Source organism: Stegastes partitus, unplaced genomic scaffold (assembly GCF_000690725.1).
Source record: "Stegastes partitus isolate 25-593 unplaced genomic scaffold, Stegastes_partitus-1.0.2 Scaffold75, whole genome shotgun sequence".
In the NCBI taxonomy this organism is placed as follows: domain Eukaryota; kingdom Metazoa; phylum Chordata; class Actinopteri; family Pomacentridae; genus Stegastes; species Stegastes partitus.
Genome location: NW_007577806.1, coordinates 886386 through 908020, shown reverse-complemented (window position 1 = coordinate 908020; position 21635 = coordinate 886386). Strand labels below are relative to the sequence as shown.

Sequence of the window (21635 nt, the reverse complement as noted above, 5' to 3'; positions counted from 1 at the left end):
CAAAGAGAGAGTGAGATGACTTTATGAGCAGCATTCCTCTGAAATTCCTCAGCTCAAAGTGGCGGAAGCAGCAGAGAAACCAGTGTCTTCTGAGGAAACTCTCTCAAACCTCAGAAGCGTTCTGAAGGAAAATATGCAGGAATGCCGATGGAAATTTTCTGTGTAGTAACCACCACGGTTAGAATGCTGGAGCACGTATACACGTACGGCTTAGACCAGATTAGAGGCAACTTCTAAGAGTGTGTCAGCCCAGTTTAGAGGAGACTGGACTGACACACCGAGTAGAATAAGACTACGAGGAGAAGATATATATATTTTAGAGTAAATATACTACAGAAAAAACAAAGCTTCACTGTCAGATTCACGGCTTAACCAGATAAGAAGATACACTCCACCAATCACACAGCTGCTGTTTGACTTATGAAGGCAGCACACAGGTGGAGCTAATATCTCTAATAACTGTCAGACCGAAATGGAAAGTAGCTAAACACACGCTGTCTTATATTCAGTCTGGTGGCAGATTAACGGTGCTGTTTTGTCTTATTCTGCTCTCGGTGTTGTGTGTATCGCACTGAAGCAGAGAGAGATGATGTACGAACACATAAATTGACTCACCACATCTGTACTGTGCTCGCTCTCTCCTGGTGATAATTCAGTTACTGTTTAATGACTTTCAGCATCGTGTTCTTTACATCTTTCAACAAATTTAATTTCAAACTAAAAAGTCATTCAGATCTAAAACCAAGTGTTGGCTCCCTCTTGTACAGCAACAACAGGCTTCAACAAGTCACTTTAACAACTTCTTGAGACTATTTTTATACCACTTAAAATGCAGTTTGATTCTTGTTTCACAATCATACCAACCACAGCGAGTGATGAAAGCCTGTAGGGACAATAACAAAGAAACAAAAGCTGGCCAGCTGAAGGCTTTGAGGTTTGGTTGTATCTTTGTTTAATGATTTTTAAAATGCATGTATGTTTGTATTTAAATGTTGGTTGTGTTTGTACATGTATGATTATGATTCTATCATCTATGATTCTTGCTTAAACTCTGTAAAACTCCTAAAAGTACACAATGTAAGCTGGAATATTGGAAGAAGAAGAAGAATTACAGAAAAGCCCTTTAGGACTGGCTTCTTTAATTTGTTACAGATGAAAGTGCAGAAGTCTAAATCTGTGCTTTGGAGACTGTCATCGGTTCACTGTAGTTTTAAGGTGGAAACACTGACTAATTATGTCACTCATGATGCATCTTTTAGTTTTTAAAAAGCTCTACATGGACATGTTAACAAGATCAAAAAAGCTATTTGATTTTAAGCAGCTGCTGTTCTGTTGTCATATTCAAACTGCGCGCAAACCGCTGTGAAGAGCGACAACTGTATTTAGTCTCACTGTGGATGCAGCCGTTGGAGTACGGCATGGCCAGGCTCCAGTTTTCCTCTGCTCCTGTTAACTTCCAGAGACCAGAAGAAGTGGACCCGGCTCAGTCCAAAGGCAGCCACACCCTGCCAGACACCCTCACTGTTTCCACTGCACAACGGTTTCTGGACCAAAGTGGGAGCGGGACCTTTATACAGCCACTGTTCCACTTGTCAGTTTAAAGAGAGAGAATTCGATTCTGAGGGGAACATTTTATACGATTATGCTACTGTATGTCCACAGCTGGCCTTGAAATCGACTGCGGTTCATTTAATGCAGCGTTCAGACAACTTAACCTGAGCACTTTCACATCTTGTTTTGAAGACCTTTCATGAATATTCTTCTTCTTGCGCTGATAAAAACTGACGTCGGGATTCGACAAACCTTCTTAATCCATTTCTGATGACACAGATTGCTTTCACTCCAAAAAAAACCGCACTTACAAAGCAGACGTAAATGTATGTTAGGATCAAAAGCAGACGTAAAAAAAAGGTCAATACATCTCACACACACAAATGCACACACACACTCTCCCTCTCTTCTCTATATAGATCCTCCGCTGTGCCACAAAAGAAACCACATGTGCCTCTCTCAATAACAGATATAGCATCTGGCACAAAACAGCATGTTAATTACAGGGCATGTATGCTGTAGGCTACAGCTGGAGACGACACAGTCTCACACACACACCAGACATAACAACATATAAAAAGCCATAAACACATGTCTGATGATGATGATGATCCTCTCCTGTGTATCAGAGCATGCATGCAGCTATGTATGTTTTCCTCATCCTCTATATATAAAAACACATCTATAGGATGACTCAGACCTGGGCGTGCGTGTGTCACATCCTGTGCAGCTCGGTTGGGATGACCAATGAGAGGTTTAGGCTGGCAGTGTGGTAGTTTTAAGAGCTACGCCTCATTACCGGCCCTCCGTGCTCACACACAATACAAGCGCTCCTGCTGCTTCACTGAGCCTGACACACTCAGACACGTGACCTCTCCTCCCACTCTGCCTCCGCCGTGCTCTATCACCTCTGCATTCAATTCCCTCGCTCAGATCCAAAAATCCAGTTCAACTTCCATTCCTGGAATTCCACAACTGAAGCTCTGTGGCCAACCTCCCCCTGAACTCCATCCATCCATCCCTCCCCCCATCGCTCCATCCGCAGGCCAGGCAGCCAGCTCACAAAGCCTCTCTCTGTCGGCTGCAGCGCTTACCTGCAGCGGTACACAATATATTAGAGTAAGGACTTATTCTCTGGCAAAAATGCAAACTATTGCCTTCGAGGTACATTGTTAAGACGTGATCATTGTCAAATATGTTTAATAAAACAAAAGCAGACACAAACAGAGAGGTGGACTAACTTCAAAAAGTAAGATTTGCAGGCATAGCTGTACCTACATAAACACATGGAGATGGACACACATGAAGAGAAGCAACATCTGTGTTGAGGGCAGGAAAAAGTCCAGATATTTTAAGGTTAGCCGTAGGCATCGATGTGGTGGTGACTGGGCAGCTGGAGACGAAAATTGCAAGCGGATGTTTGTGTGTTAGCGCAGAAGGTCTGGGAAGGTGTGTGTGATACTGAGACTGAGAAACAGCGTCTCACTTTGTCCCTGTAAGGTTTTTATAAAACCGCTCTATAATCATGCTTTATGGTGTGACTTCTAGGTGAAGTGCTTAGTGCTGCTTTTTTATTTTTATTTTTTAACCCTCCTGATTGTGTCTTATCTGATCTACATAGTTAGTCCATGCGAATAGTAAACCCCGCCCAGCACAAAGGAGTGTATTTTGTCGCTTTCTAAAAGTGGAATCAATCAGAATGGAAGACCATACCAGAATATGGCACTCCACCCTTTGTGGTTTTTGGTTTCCACTGTACGTGAGGTGCATTTAGTCAAGTGTAGTTTTAGTATAGAGCATAGGTTCCCTCCTAAAGGACAGATGTAGTGAAATTCAGATATGCCTTATTCCTCTGTGCCATAGAGCGCCATTGCTGTCCAGATACTATTAATCACAGAGCAACAAATGTGCATTACTCTTAAAGTAGTCCCTAAAATGTTCCTCCTGTATCAGCTAAATTCTACAATTATTTCAGCGTTTTCTAAACTGAACAAACAAACTGTGATCTTAATAAAATTAGAGTTCAGGGTGCGAGAGTTAGAAAGTATCCAAAGATGACTGTGTTCATTTGAGTTGCTTGAAAAATACAGAATAACATCAGACTTATCTATGAGATTTATTGCTTCATTTCATTGTACACCTTCTGATATCTCATCACTAGTGGTGTAAAAGTAAAAGTTCTGCAAAGCACACAAGTATGAGCAGAAAACTGTAGTTACAGTAACAGTAAATGCACTAGTTTGGTCGCTCTGCTTGGTATATTATTTACAGGATATCCTTAAATTAATAGTAGTGAAGCATCAGTGTGTTAGGAGCATGTTACTCTTGTAGCTGCTGCAGGTTTGAACTAGTTTATCTGCAGGGACAGCAGATTAATCTATATGTACTCATCCCGAGGAATGAGAGGAAAAAGACAAAGAAAAAACTGAGTTCTGATACACAAACCTGATTTCAGTTTTTGGATTTTTTCTCCAATCTGACTTTCTAGCAAGATATTGAATCATTTGAAACCATATTAAGGTTAAATTTGAAGAGCTACTATTTGGTGGAGAACTTATCAATTCATAGACATCTGAAATGTGAGAAAAACTACCAACTGCTTGTTATATAATCAGAGCTATTACATATATTTGTTTTAAATCTTAGAGTAGAATATTTGCCTCTGAAATGTAATAGAGTGGAAGATTAAATTAGCACAAAATGGAAATGTTCAAGTGAAGTAGACGTACCTTGTTGTGTATTGTGTATTCCACTACTATTTTAAAATTAATTTAAATACACGGCAAGCATAATATCGGGGGTTTCCTTTAAAGAGATGAAATTCACATTTTCATCACACAGACATATAAACAGACAGATATAGACAGAAAAAGCCAGCGAGTGTATGAGGTGAAAGGTCCATAAAGCTGACAGAATCAGTGAAAATATAACACACATGGGCTCTTTGTCTCCACCCAGAGATGTGTAGCCTCCTGTTACAGCTGGAGGCCCCGCAGGCCAAAACTAACATCCCTCCCGAATAGCTGCACCCACACACACAACGTGAGTTTTCACTTTTGTGCAAATTCTACGCTGAAAACAGTTTAGAAATGGATTTGACTTGACCTTCGTGCGCACACGTGCACTCACAGAATAACTGGCTGCTTCAGCTTGCAGACTCACTTCCTGTGCGACACACACACTTACACACACATACTATTTACTAAAACTGGGTATTTCCTCCCCTGGGCAATCAGTCTTTATACAAGGCTTCATTTTTTCTCGCTTTCTTTTTCTTCCCCTCGTTCCCTGTCCGTCCCCTCATTCAGGCTTTCTAGGATTTCTAGGATTTCAGCAATTTGCCAAGTCTACCCAGATTGATGCTGATTCAGTTACAGCTGAATCAATGAGGCAGAGCAATTGAGAATTCAGAATTATTTCAAGTGTTTATATTTTGGGATGATTTTCAAAGCAAACATATTCTTTTTTTTTTTTTAAACTATGTTAAAAATGTTTTAGAAGTTTATTTATAAAAAACAAAAAAAACAACCCCCATGACCCATCCATCCATCCATCCATCCATCCATCCATCCATCCATCCACCCATCCATCCATCCATCCATCCATCCATCCATCCATCCATCCATCCATCCATCCATCCATCCATCCATCCATCCACCCATCCATCCATCCATCCATCCATCCATCCATCCATCCATCCATCTATCCATCCATACATCCATCAAAACCCCAGCTGACCAGCAAGTTCAAACCCAGAAACTTTTTTGCTGTGAGGCGACAGTGCTAACCACTGCATGCCTTTACTCCACTGGAGAATATAAGCATCACCTGTGAAGAAGCTTTCCTCTCATCCTGCCTCAGACAAAATTCAAACTGGCACCACATAAATCATAAACTGGTTTCTTTCACCATTTGGCCTCAACATAATTAAAAACACACATTTTCTTGAACCAACCTTGTCTGCAGTGAGTTCTCGAATCTTGATGATCTGCACTCTGAACTCCACCCATCCATCCATTGCTCCATCCAACCATCCACCCACCCATCCATCCATCCACCCATCCATCCATCCATCCATCCATCCATCCATGCATCCATCCATCCAACTATCCACCCATCCATCGCTCCATCCATCCATCCATCCATCCATCCATTGCTCCATCCAACCATCCACCCACCCACCCATCCATCCATCCACCCATCCATCCATCCATCCATCCATCCATCCATCCATCCATCCATCCATGCATCCATCCAACTATCCACCCATCCATCGCTCCATCCATCCATCCATTGCTCCATCCATCCATCCATCCATCCATCCATCCATCCATCCATCCATCCATTAGCTATACCAACGATCACCTATAGAGGCTTTTGGGGGCTGGAAGCTATCTCAAACATGCACACTCACATTTACAGCTAGTTTAGAATCACCAGTTAACCGATGAAACTTGTCCTTGGAGAACATGCAAACTCTACCAACAGGTTCTAATTCAGAACCTTATAGCTGTGAGGTGACGCTGTTGTCCTCGGCACCACTGTGCTGGCCTGTTATTAGCCATAATAAGGTAACTGCTTTCACAATAAAGATATTTTGTCACTCTTACAATATGATCACTGCATTTCACACATCTCTTGTTATTTGAGCGATACACTCCTATCACACAGACTGTCCTCTACCCATTACATGCTGATTCTGCTGTGCCCTCGGTGACCCGTTACCAGCCCACAGTGTTTTTCAGCACCAGAGGCCTCAGCAGTGGAATGAATCAGCACTTAAAATGACTTCTTTTTAACCCCCTCCTCATCCTTTTATGAGTCGGCCTCCAAAGCGAGATATTAGGGAGAGTTTGTAGTGACGTACATCCGCCCCCACACAGCTTTTTAAAACAACAAGCTGAGGCAGTGGGAGCCACGGTGGAGAAAAACACATCAGCAGGGGTCTGGATGTTAACGTGATGAGCTCATAGCATCAACACGACCACTCTACAGCAAACCCAAATGAGGAAAATAACGACATGTTAATTTGGCCAGTGTAGCCGACATACTGTGATAGTACGTCTATGCTGATAATAACTGACTCAAAGGCAGGTAAACACTAGTCAGCAGTATATGGCTAATTATTGTCAGCTATTAAAAATCAAATATTTACCAACCTGCTTCATTTACCTCTGACAAGATGAAACTACTTTTACTTACTAAAGAATTCAGAATGCTTTTTATTCATCCTGCATAAAACCTCAAATGGTTGATTACATTTTTTATTTTTTAAAAGAGTTGAATACAGTATATAAGATCTGTGGTCACCAGCTTTAGTTCAGACGTATTCTTGTCAGGATTGGTCCTTGAGAAAGGCTGCTGAACTCTGACTGAACTCTGGAAACTCTGGGAAATTAAATCAGTGATCCTCCGTATTTGATAAAGACTAAAGGATTACTGCTATTCTTCATCAGACCTTGGACAAACGCACAGATCCCATATTAGATGGTCCTGAGCAGGACAGTTTATTGCAGGATAACTGCTTGGATTTGGTGACGTCCACTTTTAAAATGTATTTCAAACTGCCATGACTGGACAACTCCAATATTGCCGTCCTCACTAAGATCAGGAATCCCTAGTCCACTTCTCAGATTGCTGTACTGTCTTCCTATAAGCCACAGATGGACTTTAAAATACTACTTTTGGGTTATTAAGTACTTAATAGCGTAGGACCAAAATATGTTCTGATGTGCTGCTCTGTTATTAATGATCAAGACCGCTCACGTGGTCTGGGACTAGTCTCCCTCGTGTCCCCAGATCTAAAAGTAAACACTGGTGAACTCTCAGTTCTTGGAAATCTCACAAAGCTTGTGTTTGCCACTTAATTTTGATAAGGTAAACATGGCTTGATCCATTTATATTTATATAGCAACAATAAGAAGAAGAAGGACAAGAAAAGGAAGATGAATGCATTTTGCTGGACACAAGAGACAGACAAGGCAACTAAGTTCTAAGATGCTAAACTAAGATTCAGTAAACAACCTAAAGGAGAGAAACAGATTGTGCGTTATTCTCATTTTAACAGTGTGTTTTATAGTACTGTGTGGAAAAATGCTTTAAACCTGTCAAATAGGATGGACACGGCCAAAAATGTGCAGCCGAGACTTTCACATGTGCTACGTGGGCTGCAAAAACCCACCAAAGCCAATCTTTCTTCCAAGTCTCTCCGGGAGTTTGTTTTGCTGTCCAGCTGAGCTTACTTTGACTCTGTAATTGACTGGAGCTGGGTCAATCCCATCATGCAGTGCGTGGCGGAGCCCTGTGGTCAGACTGCTGTTTACATTAGAGCTCTAATCAGCATCCCTGGAGAGCAGCTTTAGATCTAGGCCACTGAGCAGTTTGGGCCGGCCCAGTGCCGGCCAGCTGGGAGGGAGGGCCGGCTCCGTACCCACCAGACGCACCACAACTCTCTGCTTCAACGGGGATGTCTTCCTGTACTTGTGAGGGCCGTGTCTGGTGCAGTGGCCAAATCTTTTCAGAGATCGTCTGTCAAACAATGCGGTCAAAGATTCTTAATGTGGCACTGCTGACCTAAACTAAACTTTGTTCCCACATACAGTAACAATGGCTCAAAGGATCACTGTTTGACACCCAAAGGCCTTTTGGTTTTCATTTTGTCTGTCTCATTCGGGCTATTTAATGCCAGGGCTGCCAGCCGAGTGGAACTGCCTGTAGATAACCAGTCGATGGAAAACATTCCATTAAACATCATCTCCATGTGGTGACTGCAGCTGAAGGAAGAGCTGAACTGGTGGTACATTGAACTAATCATGCTTCCTACTGTCTTCATCTCATCAATGACAACGATTTAAGTGATTGATTTAAATGGTAAATGACAAACTGGCTGTTGAAACGGCAAAAAAAAGTCCCTTTCCCATCATTTATTCAAGCTAAAAACTCATCTCTCAAATTTTTTTATTGAAAAAACATCAGTTCTTATCTTACAATAGCTTTGATGTGACTATAAAGTCTCCAAGCACCCCTGTAATCAGTGCAGCTGGAGCACACCAGCCCATCTACAACTTTACTCAAACACTGAAACTACTCTAAGCTGGACCCTGGAAATATAAATCTGTGTTTTTGGACTAACCGGTACAATCTAGTTTCATGGTGGAAACGCTCTGGCAGGATGTTGACTGCTTATTGTTGCTCATGATGCATCTTCTACTATAGAAATTAACACCATGTGGCATGTTTATACTTGTTAATGCATATTGAGTTTCACCGTGGGGGGATCTTTACATTTCAAGTGTTACAGATTAAACAAACTACTTAAGCAAATGGAAACAGCTCCACCAGTGGCTGTAGCGTGTTCAAAAAAATGAAAATGATTAGATGTGTATTTAACCTTGCAAAATTGTCCACCTCTTTGCCAAATGACTCGTCTGTCTTGTACAAACCAATGTAAAGCATTTTGATCAGTAGATTCTCCCCAAACGGATGTTCGGCTCTTTCAGTCAACAAACTATAACTAGCAGTATTGGAGCAGTTCTTATCAGGCGTCTGCAGCTTTTCTTTAAATTGATAAGTATGTGTACACATTGTAGCACGACTGAGATGCTGTGAGTAATTTCATTGTGATGTCGTTAAAATGAGGTTGGGGTGACTGAAGAAGTGAGGAACCCATCCATCCATCCATCCATCCATCCATCAAGACCCCAGCTGACCAGCAAGTTCAAACCCAGAGCCTTGTTGCTGTGAGGCGACAGTGCTAGCCACTGCATGCCTTTACTCCACTGGAGAATATAAGCATCAGTACAGCTACGTCTACCATTGGAGTTAACTTCCTCCTGGTAAGAAGCTTCTTTATTCCTGGAACTGTTGTACAGACCTTTCACCTGTAAAGAACCTTTCCCCTCATCCTGCCTCAGACAAAATTCAAACTGGCACCACATAAATCATAAACTGGTTTCTTTCACCGTTTGGCCTCAACATAATTAAAAACACACATTTTCTTGAACCAACCTTGTCTGCAGTGAGTTCTCGAATCTTGATGATCTGCACTCTGAACTTCATGAGCAGCGCCTCCAGAACCATGCATTTCTCCTTCCAGTCCTCCTGGCTCATCGCCTCCTCCCCATCTGCCATGCCGCCTGACCCTCTGAAAAATACACGCAGCAGTGAGAAACAGGGAACCAGTGATCCTCTATATCAGCTATCCTTGTAGGCTCAGTGTCTTGTGATACAACACTTTGTGCAGACATTTAACAGCTTTTGTTTTGAACATATTGCATGTCTCAAACTCAGTATTCTGTCATCATAAATATTCACATCAGAGATGGACAGTTGTCAAAAAATGGAAACAAAACACACACATACAAATGGACAGGGGGCTTGTTGTTGAGCAGATGTTTTGCCACTAGCCAGCACCTGAAATATTCCAGGGTCGAGCCCAGCTGGACCAGTGTGGGCAGTAGGCGTATCACTTAGCCCAGCCAAACAGAAAAACACCTCTATTGGTCCAAAACACCTCAACACCCTTCCTAGGACAGACCTGCATCACATTTTCCAGAGCAAACTTTGGAAAACAGGCAGTAAACACAGAAAGAGAAAGAGAGAAAGAGGGACAGAGAGAGAGAGAGAGAGAGAGAGAGAGGGTGAAAGAGAAAGAGAAAAAGAGAAAGAGCGAGAGAGAAAAGAGATGAGAAAGACAGATGAGGATCTCTGATGGGAGGAGAGGAAGAAGATAGAAAGCCTGGGTTTCTCTCCTCCAAGTAATAACCTCTCATTACCAGCCTGGCCTCCTCACAAAGAGACTGCAAACATGTGTGGAGGAAGGCCATAAACTGGTTTCCACAGGCTTATTTCTGTTGCTTGTTTGCTGTGGTAAACACTGACGAAGGCAAGAAATAAAAGAGCTCTCACCCCACGAAACAAAACAACATAAGGGGCTGAGGCAAAGGAATATAATGCAACGTATTAGTGCAGATATAAATAAAATATAAAATCAAGCCATGGAAGTAAATAGATTCATTTTTAAGTTAGTTCTCATATAAAATGATATACCACATAGTATATTAAACTTTAACACTATAAGGCAGCCGTGTCTTTCTACCATTGTTGCAGTGGTTTATTATGTGACATATAGAGTCACTGGTGCAGTTATATGATGGTTTGCTACAGCAGCACCCTTTAGTTCATCTTTTGTAAAGTTAACTCACTCTCAATAACTTCCAAGTGCATTTTTTTGTCAGATGAAATTGAATCCTATGAGAATATTAGTCATTTTTTGTAATGAATGGCACATTTTTTTGACGTCTGAGTTCCTCCTCTGAGTGTCTTTTCTCAGTGATGATGAGAGGATGCAGTTAGTGAAAAACAATAAAGATCATTTAACCCTTGAACCACCTGAAAATGAACTCTGCTCCACAGATTGGAATAACATTTAGGAAGCTATAATATTATAAGCAATAAGGTTGTTTTAGTATTAAAATGATCAACTATTTCCTCCAAAGAGACTCAAAATGGTTAGTAGTCAAAAAACAAAACCAAACAACATCAACAACAACAACAAAAAAACTCTAAAAGTTTATGAGGGTAGCTAACTGTATCATTGTCTGTGGTAACCTGCTTATAGTGAGTTTACATACTAAAATAAACCATAGCTTATGTAAATGTGTGTAATGTGATGTCATCAGAATATTTTTTTAACATTTAATATTCAACTACACAGACTTGGCAGTGATAATTGTAGAGAGTTCCCTTGATTGCTGGGTTAAAGTTTGAAAACCAAGCTAACTTAAGAGACAAGCTAGCAAAACAAAACTAGCACTACTTTCTCTGCTTTAAAACAGTGAATACATTAGAAATGAGAGAAAAAAGTGTATTTAGGCCTGTTGTATTTACATTAGTGAAAGTTTTCAGATAAATTTGCAGTTTCACATAACTGTCCCACAAATAGTTGACTTACTCTAACTGTAGATATACACTTAGCTAAATCTGCCATTTAGATACACAACTCTTTTCCTATTTAATTATTAAAACAGCTATTTTCATCTGAGCTTCTCGACTTACCCTTGAAAACACTGATGTAAAGACACTTTATAAAGGACCTCACGTCATGTCTAGTCCACCGTGTTTGTGTCTGTTGTTATTCCAGTGGAGAAAATCCTAATTCATGACTAAAAACGGTGAATTTCTGTCTTTCCCAGAGGTTTTCATTTCGGCTCCCAGGCAAAAGTTGGAGACGGGTTGGTTTTTAAAGGGTGTGGCTTCGTGAAATGTGTCCAATCACAAGCCTGGTGGGCGTTTCCCTGCGCGGCAGAATCACGGAATCTGACTTTGATTGACGTGCCGCATGAACCAATAAAAATCCGGAGCGCCACTTTATGGACAGAGTAGAATCTGAGGGCGGGCTCAAACTGTTTGCAGGAAGTGACGTCTCATCTGAGCAGCATGGACCAAGGATGCATCAAGTTAGCGGAAATAATACCGGAAATTAAATGCGACTAGTTTCAAAGTTATAGTTTATAAAGTACAAGTACTTGCGTGATGTCTATTCAGCCACAAGTTTTGCATAACTTAACCTATTTTAGTCGTGTAATTAAATAAAAACAACAGTCATATTGACGAAGATTGCACATGTGTTGCATTTTTATTTTGTTATCGATCATAATGTTTTTACAATATTTTGTTCTGAAAATAATCGCAGGTGTTTAATGCTTTTGCCTTCCAGCTTGACGCAGGTGCCAGCTGAAGCAGCAGGACTTGCAGTGAGTAAACCACATGCTGAAGTGTGCTGAATGCTTTTTACATTTAACTTAACACATTTAAGTAGTTGCTGTAGCCCTTGTGAGCGTTTTGTTGTTTTAAGTTTTTGCTGCGTCTGTCTCGCGCTTTATCTTAGACGTAGAGTCGGTGCCAGACAGCTAGCAGCAGTTAGCTAACATTAGTCCTAGCAGCAGTACTTTTAGCCAAGGTAAAGGGAAATATTTAGTAATTGTGTACCTAAAATGTGTGTATTCGCATGTGGGTTTGTGTCTGAGTGAGAGAGTCTGAAGTGGCATGCATAAAGAACAACGGATTATTAGTAAGCACCTTTCAATCAGAAGGGACCAGTGAAAAGGTGAGGACTCACTGTTGTGGTCAGTGTTGACAACTGTGACAGTCTCTTACTTAAAGCTGAACCTATGTCCAAGCTGTATTAAAATGTGTTGCATATTTGTTTAAGTCGTAAATATTGTTTTCTGTGAAACATCTGTACAACCCAGTCATGGTGGTGGTTTAATGTTGGTGCTCCTCACATAGATCAGTCATGGTGGTGAAGAAGAAGACCGCCAAAGTTGAGGCTGTGGTGCTGGAGGAGGAGAAACTCCACAAGCTGATAGGTAAGTAGGCTTCACTACCGATGAGCAAATTAAATATTTTTATTTAAAGAAAAGATGTGCGCCCATAAAGAGTAGTGAGGTTGAACAGTCCATATTTGTGTATCCTCCACGAGGTTGCATATACTTAGGCCTAAAATTAGTTGATAGTTAGAATTTGTTGGGTACTTGCTTATTATTACGTGTTAGTTGCAAATCATGGCTTGCAATCAAAGAGCACAGTAAGCTTGCTATTAGGGTCCATCACTGAGCCAGAGCTGCTGCTCACATGATGAACAAAAAAAGACATTCAAGTGTGTTTTAAGTGCCAGTTGCCACAGTGCAAAGAATCATCAAAGACACAAGGAGCTCCACACTGTCTGGGAACAATCTCAAATGGTCTCAAAGGCCAAGAACCATTCATGCATCACCATCAACGACATCCTGATGAAACTGAGCAATTCTAATACCAACATCAGGAGGCAGACAGTGCACAAGGCTGATCTCATTGGACGCTGACCAAGGAGGACTCCACTTCTCCAAGATGGGCACAGAAATGTTTGCTTAGCCCGTGTAAAAGCTCACCTGAACAAAGAAAAAACCTTTTGGTCATCGATTCACTGGTCAGTGAGATGAAAACAGAGCTATGTGGACACATGGATGTGTCTTTTGTTTGGTAAAAGGACGCAGAAACCTTCAACCTCAAGAAAACCATCCTCATGGTCCAGCTTGTTGGTGGGAATGTAATGCTTTGGGGGTGTTTTTCAGCTAGTGGGACAGGCAACCTTGTTAAGGTAAAGACATCAAAACTGGACTGGATCTTCCAATAAGACATTATGCTTAAACATGAAATCCAGACCTGAATCCCATCGAGGATCTGTGGCGGGAACTTAAGACTAGACTGATGGTAAAGGAAGCCTACCAACCTCAAAGACCTAGAGATTGTTGGAGAAGAGGAATGGAGCAAAATCCCAGTCGAGACATGCAGAAAGCATTTTAGCAAGTACAAGAACTGCTTGATGGATGTGCTGGCAAAAAAAAAGAAAAGGTTTTGCCATTGTTTACTGACAAAAGGCATTAACAAATTTGGACACAATATTTAAAGAAAAAATGCAAAAGGAAGTAAAATATAACAAAAAAAAAATGCTAAAAAATGTGAGTATTGGCATCTCAAACACTGTACCCAGTCTTTTGTTACTTATTTATGTCATTTTCATCCAGAGGAAGCTCATTAAAAATCCTCTATAAAGTAAAATTTGATGTGAATATAAAGAATTTTAGGCTGTATGTTGCAGACAATGTGTTTTGATTTTTTCTAGCATCCCTCTCTATTGATGGAGGAGAAGATGGAGTCAGGCAGGTTGCCCACACCCTGCAGTCCTGTTTGGAGCTGACGGAGCCGGTGCAGCAGATCCAGCTGGTTAAAAAGGTGTGTTCAGTGGAAAGCACAGGATTTTTTTTAGACAAGATTTCTAGCCTTGTGTTGCCATACAATACATGACTGGAGTGTGTGTGTGTATACGTACAGGCAGGATCCCAGCTGGAGGCCCTGACTAGAGAGCAGTCTGACGGAGTCCTTTTAGATGCTTGTCTACATACTCTAGCTCTGGTCTACACCTCCCTGCAGGCCAAGAACCCTCTACGACGAGCCATTGCCAGGTACACCGATACATTCTAGTGTCATTATTTTGAGCTGTCATTTGTTGAAATAAAAAAAAAATGGAGATGTAGAATCACCAATGAGTTTGCATCTACATGCTACCACCAGCCACCTACTGTCATTTTGTCACATTGTTTTTAACTTTGTCTGTCATGTTTGTGTCTGATATGCTTAAAACCAAATATATCTTTAAGTTTCAACATTGTAGCTGTACATCACGTTATAACTTGTTTCTCACCAGAGTGTCTGTGCTCACGGTAAACACTTACATTCTCAGATAACCAGTGTATCTCTGTGTTGCTCTCCTCAGTGCCTTGGGTTCAGTACCAGAATGGCTTCAGGAGCGAACTGTAAACTCTTTGTCTGCCTGCTTGTCTGACTGTATGTCCAGTCCGTCTTCAGAGCAGTATTCACACATCGTAGACACCATCTCTGCCTGTCTGGATGGCTTCCCTCTCGGTGAGTGGCTCCCTTTGGCCTTTTGTGCCGATTGCTGCAGATATTGTGCATTTTAAAACCTTTTCTAAACCTATATGAATAACAAACTTTGCAAAATTCTCTATTTCCAGGTGAGAGATGCATTAACAAACGGCTTCCTGAAGGTTAGTGTCCAACTTACTTCCAGAAGCTTTAAGTAGAGAATGCCTTAAGAAAACTTTTTTCTATCTTAACCTCATCGAACGCTCTTCTCCTTTGTGTAGTGCTGCAGTTCCTTTACAAGGTATTGAGTGAATACCTTCACCAGAACAGGTATGGAGGCATAATTTGTGTTAGTTATTTTTACAGAGATGTTTGAGAAAAGTGTGGGAATCCTTTGGGATAACCTGGTTTTCTGCATTAATTGGTCATAAGATGGGATCTGGTCATCGTCTCAGTCACAAGTGCAGACAAACTCAGCATCCCTCAGCTGATAACAACAGCAATCTTCATGTCTTCAATGTATAGCTATGGATCAGCTACCTGTAGCTATTTTAGACTGTTCTTCGTCACAGAACTGCTTCAGAGCAGCCATATCTTTTAGATGTGACTGAATCTCTTAAGGTCATTCCACAGCATCTCTGTTGGATTAAGATTCCTCGGTTGAAGTCATTTGTAGTGATATTTCTTGTTTTGTTTCTAAAATCAGCGGCGTCTTCCCCATCACTCCATGCAGTAATTGCAAAAATAGACTCATTCACAGAATAAAGATGTGAAGGAGAATTGAGGACAAAAGAAAAGAAACCCACCTACAGTGCTCAGAGAACCTGACTGCACTTACACTAAACTACATAACCACACAACAGCTGATGTTGATGTGGGTTTGCTGTGGATGGTGTGTTGCTTTGAATGTTACAAGAAACTGTGAGATGACATTATCACTTTTATCTCCTTTGTTATGATGGCTGTCTTCAATGCTTCTAGGTCATTTTCCTCAGTTAGGAACCTTCTTTAGCAAATAAAAGACTATTCAACTGCAACCCTTGCCACCCTGATGTTTCCAATATGTGACTCGTTATTGATCTGTCTGTCTCTGTCGCCCCCTACTGTTCTCCAAGTGGTCTAGCAGGCCGTCACATTGCCCAGGCCCAGCTGATGCAGTCCTGTCTGGCTGCGGTCAAGACTTCCATGCTGGTGGTCCAGAGATCTCAGGACACCCTCAGTGTGACCCTGCAGGCCAAACAGGACCACTGCAAGCTGGAGGACACACTGGGCAGCCTCCTTGGCTGCTACATACATATCCTCACTGATGGTAATAAACCTTAAAAAATGCAAATGCACCACTGGCATGTGCAGAGAGCAAGCAGTTGGAAGCAAACGTGCAGATCTGTCTGTATTTTATTGCGAAACAACCATCCAGCCCTAGCAGTCAATCAATCAAACACTTATTCCCAGAAATGATTCACTACATCATATATAACACACACTTATCAGTTTACTCTCCCATGAGCAATAAATTCAGATTTCAGACACTTATAGATCATCAACATTTTGTTTCTTATCCAACACATTCAGTTCTATTAAATATGATGCATTGTGTCGCAGGGTTGTTGACAGAAAGTTGTTCATCAGCCAGAGACTTTTTTCTATCGGGTCATTCCATGCCTACTCACCGAGTGTCTCCCAGTTAAGGTCATGGAATTTCTTGAAATAAGTCAAGAAAAAAACTTGTAGCTAAACCATGGGATGCTGCAAAATCCCACAGCTCTACTCCAAATACTTTGTGAGTTATGAATTTTTGAAAATAAGCCCTCTGTGTTAAATTTTATAACTTAAGCAAGTCTTTTAAAGCATCTTTAAAGCTTCAACAATTGCTTATTTTTCACAGCATTTGGTGTTTTTTTTTTGTTTTTTTTTCACTGAATATCCCAGAAAACCTCCATCTATCCATTATCTATACATCGCTTAATCCTCACTAGGGTCCCACGGGAGCTGGAGTCTATCCCAGCTGACTTAGGGTGAAGGCAGGAGACACCCTGGACAGGTCACCAGTCTATCACAGGGCTACATTTAGAGACAGACAGGAGAACCTGGAGAGAACCCACGCTGCACAGGAAGAACATGCAAACTCCACGCAGAAAGATCCGGAGTGTCCTCTCAGGGATGCGAACTGGCGACCTTCTTGCTGCGAGGCAATGGTGCTAACCACTGATCCACCATGCAGCCCCCAGAAAACCTTTATTTTTTAAAAATAATCTTACTCATTGCTCACTGCTTTATTTTCAAAAGATGTGTGTTTGTTTCTTCAAAACTCTGCAAAAAAAAAAGTGGATCTCATTCAACCCATTTATAAAACGTTTCACAGTTTTTAAATTTTATGACCTGAAGATGGTTTGATAGGAAACTGGGTGACATCGACCACAATAGAAGTCTTTCATGTTATAGACTTTAGTGACTGCTTTGTGTTCATATTTGCAGCATTCAGATTACAAACATCAGCCTTGATCACGGTAGCAGGAGAAACAGATTTCTGGGTGTTTTATGGATGAGTGACATTTACAGTAAGGGTAAAATAAAAAACAGGAAACTATGAATTTCCTCGCTTTTCCTTACAGAATTTCTTCATTGTTTCTCTCTCTGCTTCTAGAGGAGTTCATCCAGTCAGTCCAGAGTACAGCTGGCATGGCCGTGGTGTTGCTCATCAGGTCTGTCATGGGCTCTGGAGACGACGTTGCTTCTGTGGTAAGATGAGGATTAAACATTATGGACTGTTATCTCTTGCGCAGATTTTGAGACGATTTACTGATGTTCTAACAGACATAAAACACTAGAAAATCCTAGTAAATGTTTATCTTTATAAATGCAAATCTAAACTGAGGAAGCAGCACATCAAAATGAGCCACAGTGTAGTGCAGTGCAAATGCAGCAAGACAAACATCCTCTCTCTAACTCCTTGAAAGATGTTTTAAGAAGACGCATCTATCCCCTAAAGCAGGGGTGTCCAATCCTGGTCCTCGAGGGCCACAATCCTGCATGTTTTAGATGTTTCCCTCTTCCAAACACACCTGATTCACATGATCAGGATTGTTATCAGGCTTCTGCAGAGCTTGATGATGAGCTGATCATTTGAATCAGGTGTGTTGGAAGAGGGGAGCATCTAAAACATGCAGGATTGTGGCCCTCGAGGACCAGGATTGGACACCCCTGCCCTAAAGTAATGGCATTTATTACAGAAGAAACATTTCTAAGACATTAAATAAGATGTAGTTTAAGGTTACGATCTCACAGAAACCTTCAGCCACTCTTTTGAAATGCTCTGCTCTGCTCTTGTCTTTGTGCGTGTCAGGTGTGCAGTTTGCTGCATAACTCAGTACAGGGTTTGGATTCAGCTCCTCAGTGGCTCAAACAGCGGTGTGAGGGTTTGTGTACCAGTGGACGCCCACCAGGTGTCTCTCTGTACCTGTGTCATGGGGCTCTGGCTATGTTGAGCTGGAAGGGGGCTCTCCCGGGGCCGCAGTGGGAAAAACTGCTGCTGTTGGTCCCAAACACGCTGCTGGATCTAGACGTCAGGTAGGTCTGCTCTGATACCTGTATGTCTGTTTTCTGTCATCAATCACAATTAGAATATGATTGAATATGAAGTGCTTCTGTGATGCTGCGCAGAGCTTCAATGCAAGTTGTCTGAACAAACTCTGATTAAAAACTCTAATTGCTGTTTGGTGTTGGGTGTAACAGACATATTAAGGTAGTTTTTATCTTTATTATAGTGTAAAGGAGTCCAGTACAGCCATGGTGGTGGCTCGGGTGCTGACCCTGTGGAGTGGTGCTGCCCTGGACTGTCTCCAGGGGGAAGCCCGGCTCTGTCCTCCCAGTCTCCAGCAGTCCCTCAGTGGAGGCTCTGAGCTGCAGCGACACCTGCTGGAGCACATCTACTCTCACTGGGAGCATCCACTAGACGGCGTCCGCCACCAAACCCGCTCCCTGTTCCGCAACCTGCTCCTCCTCCATCAGCACACCAACCCGTCCATCTCTGACCCAACCAAGGATCCTTACATCACAAACCTCACCCAAAATCTGCTGGGGCTGGAGTGGCACATGAGGGGGAAGTACGGCTCCTTGGGCTGCCTGGTGGAGCTCTACGGGGCAGGGCACCTGCTGGACATCCAGTCCCGGCTGCCTTCATGTCTCCTTGGCCTGATGGGTGATCAGACTCTTGCCCCTTACGCCAGCGACCTGCTGGAGAGGCTGTTTGTCAGCCACAAGACACAGCTGGCGAGCGCCGCTGGTGCCGATGCAAAGACGGAGGACTGGATGGAGTGTTGGCACCAGACGTGGGTAACCCCTCTGCTACACGTTCTGTGCCGTGCCAGGCTGGACCAGACCACGTACATCCTGGACTACTTTCTACCCAAGCTGCTTCGCTGCAGCCCCTCCAGTCTGGCACACATGGTGCAGGCCTTACAAAACACACCGCCCTGCAGCACAGGTAAAAGCATTTGTACAAAAACAAACTCAGTCAAAACCTATATGTCTGCAAACTGCTTTACTACTCACATATCAATGTTTCTCAACTTCACAGAGCTTTCCATTGTGACAGGACAGATTCTAGTTACAGCAGTCTGTCTTGCAATGAGAGCATTCATTAGCACAGTTAGAAGATGTAGAACCCCGGGTTCCTTAATTTGACATAAGATCAGCTTTTCAAAAGAAATCTACAGATCACATCATTAAAGGTGCAATATCTTTTTTTGTTTACATTTTTTAAAAATTTAAGTGCAAATGCTGCTAACGAGGTAGCCCCGGCCCATTCTGTCTCTTCACCACCTGCTGGTCGGCCTGGTAGCTTTTGTGGTGATCCTTGATGTCAGTCAGCTGCCTCTCCAGTGATTTTATCTTCCTGTGAAGCGTTTAACCCCGCTGTCTTAGACTGAAGCTGGCAGTGGTAGTCCTTGTTCGGCTCTCCAGGAGATTTGTTACGAGCTGAAAGGCCCGTCCAAACCAGAACCTGCAGCAGGTTGAAAATTAGTTCATGTTTTGCTATTTTGAATTAACTGAGGCTGCAGAGCAGAACGAGGAGACCATAAATCCACTGTGATGACATCGTCGATTACTGTTGCCAACTGCAGTACAAGACAGAGGAGTTTGAGTTTGTCCATTGAATGGCAGAGTCACTGGAGAGGCATCTGAATGACGCTGATGTCTGCAGCAACCTCGACCAGGCCGGCCTGTTGTCCAGGCCGCAACTTTTATGTGAATTACTTACATGTAGCTCTATTTAAGACATAAATAACAGCGCTGACCAAGTTTTTCCCAGGTCACATGAATTTAGCAAAACTTTTATTGTTGTGACACAGTTAGGGTGATGCTCATTGGACACTACATGTGTCTTAGAGGCGTAACTTATTTGTAAACAGAAGACAGTATGGTGGAGAAACAATCGTGGCGAGTCGGCTGTAATCCTGCAGAAAGTGGCAGAAAAATGAATCCATTTAATATCAGACTGGCAACAAGATGCATTGCTTTGTGAGTTGGACCTTTAGCCTTGAGTTTAAAGGACAGGCTTTGTATTCAGGAGCAGCTCGTCATGAGATCACAAGCTCAGTTAAAGAATTGTTATCCAGATCCTTAATCAAGATTCTGCCCTGAATCATCCAATTCATCATCATATGATCTTTTGGTCCTTACGATCTATGGCTAGATTTGTTCCACTGTGCTTGTATTCTTGTCAGGTCCTTCAGGCAGCAGGGGTGCTCTGGGAGCACTGATGACATGTCTGCGGGCAGCCAGGGCGCAGGGAGTCATACCGTCCACAGAGGAGGGTCTGTGGGGGGGACTGGTGCCCCTGTCCCTGCTCCAACAAGCACTCATACACAAACATGATCAAGTGAGTCCTTCTGCATTTACACTTCTGTAGGTATTTTAATGTTTATGTACATTTTATGTGACATCCTCTCTTACCGCCCAGGTGAGGATGGACGCTTTGGGTTTGGTGTGTGAGAGCCACCGCAGCACCGAGGTTCTGACCTCACAGGAAACGAACCTGATCCGCCACTTCCTCCCTCCTAATCTTAACAGCCAGTCACCAGGAATCAGACAGCAAACAGTCAGCCTGATGAAGAAGGTGAACGCTTCACTTGACATCACGTTTGATGTTTTACACTGATTGCATTGAAATGTTGAGCTGGTGGCCTGCAGTTAGCTCTGATGTTCGTTAGTATGCTGTGAACCGCAGCCCATGGGTTCATAGTGGGGAATTAGTGGATTTATTGTGTGTGAATTGTACCTGAGTACCACTGATTTAACAACTCTTTAGTGTTTGGAGAGAGAGAGAGAGAGAGAGAGGAAAAAAAAAAGACTTTATGAAACTTTGGTCTTTTACTTCACAGTTGCTCTGCAGAGTGAAGGACAGCACTCAGCTGCTGCAGAAGAAGCTGATCCAGGAGAGAGACGAGGAGCAGAGAGACAGAGACCAACACACACTACTGCAGTACAAGGTGTCGCACACACACACACACACACACGCACACACACACACACACACACACACACACACACAGAGAGAGAGAGAGGCTGTGTTTCTATAACATATTTTCATATAACATTTTTTGAGGACAAGTGTTGCCTTAGAAAAGGTTAAGGGAAATGGCAGCATTGAAAACAAC

At 42.4% G+C, this 21635-nt stretch overlaps 1 protein-coding gene across 1 annotated transcript in view; it reads right to left on the bottom strand.

Annotated features, from left to right (window-relative positions):
- The window catches only part of plekhh2 (pleckstrin homology domain containing, family H (with MyTH4 domain) member 2), a 46499-nt gene extending 25657 nt beyond the window's left edge, over positions 1–20842 (bottom strand). The window contains exons 1-2 of the mRNA XM_008276529.1: positions 20838–20842; positions 9559–9686 (exon numbers count right to left, since the gene is read on the bottom strand). Of these exons, the coding sequence (XP_008274751.1) occupies positions 9559–9686; positions 20838–20841 (132 nt within the window). The 5' untranslated portion in view covers position 20842. The remainder of the gene's footprint in view (positions 1–9558; positions 9687–20837) is intronic.
- Positions 20843–21635: the final 793 nt, after the last annotated feature.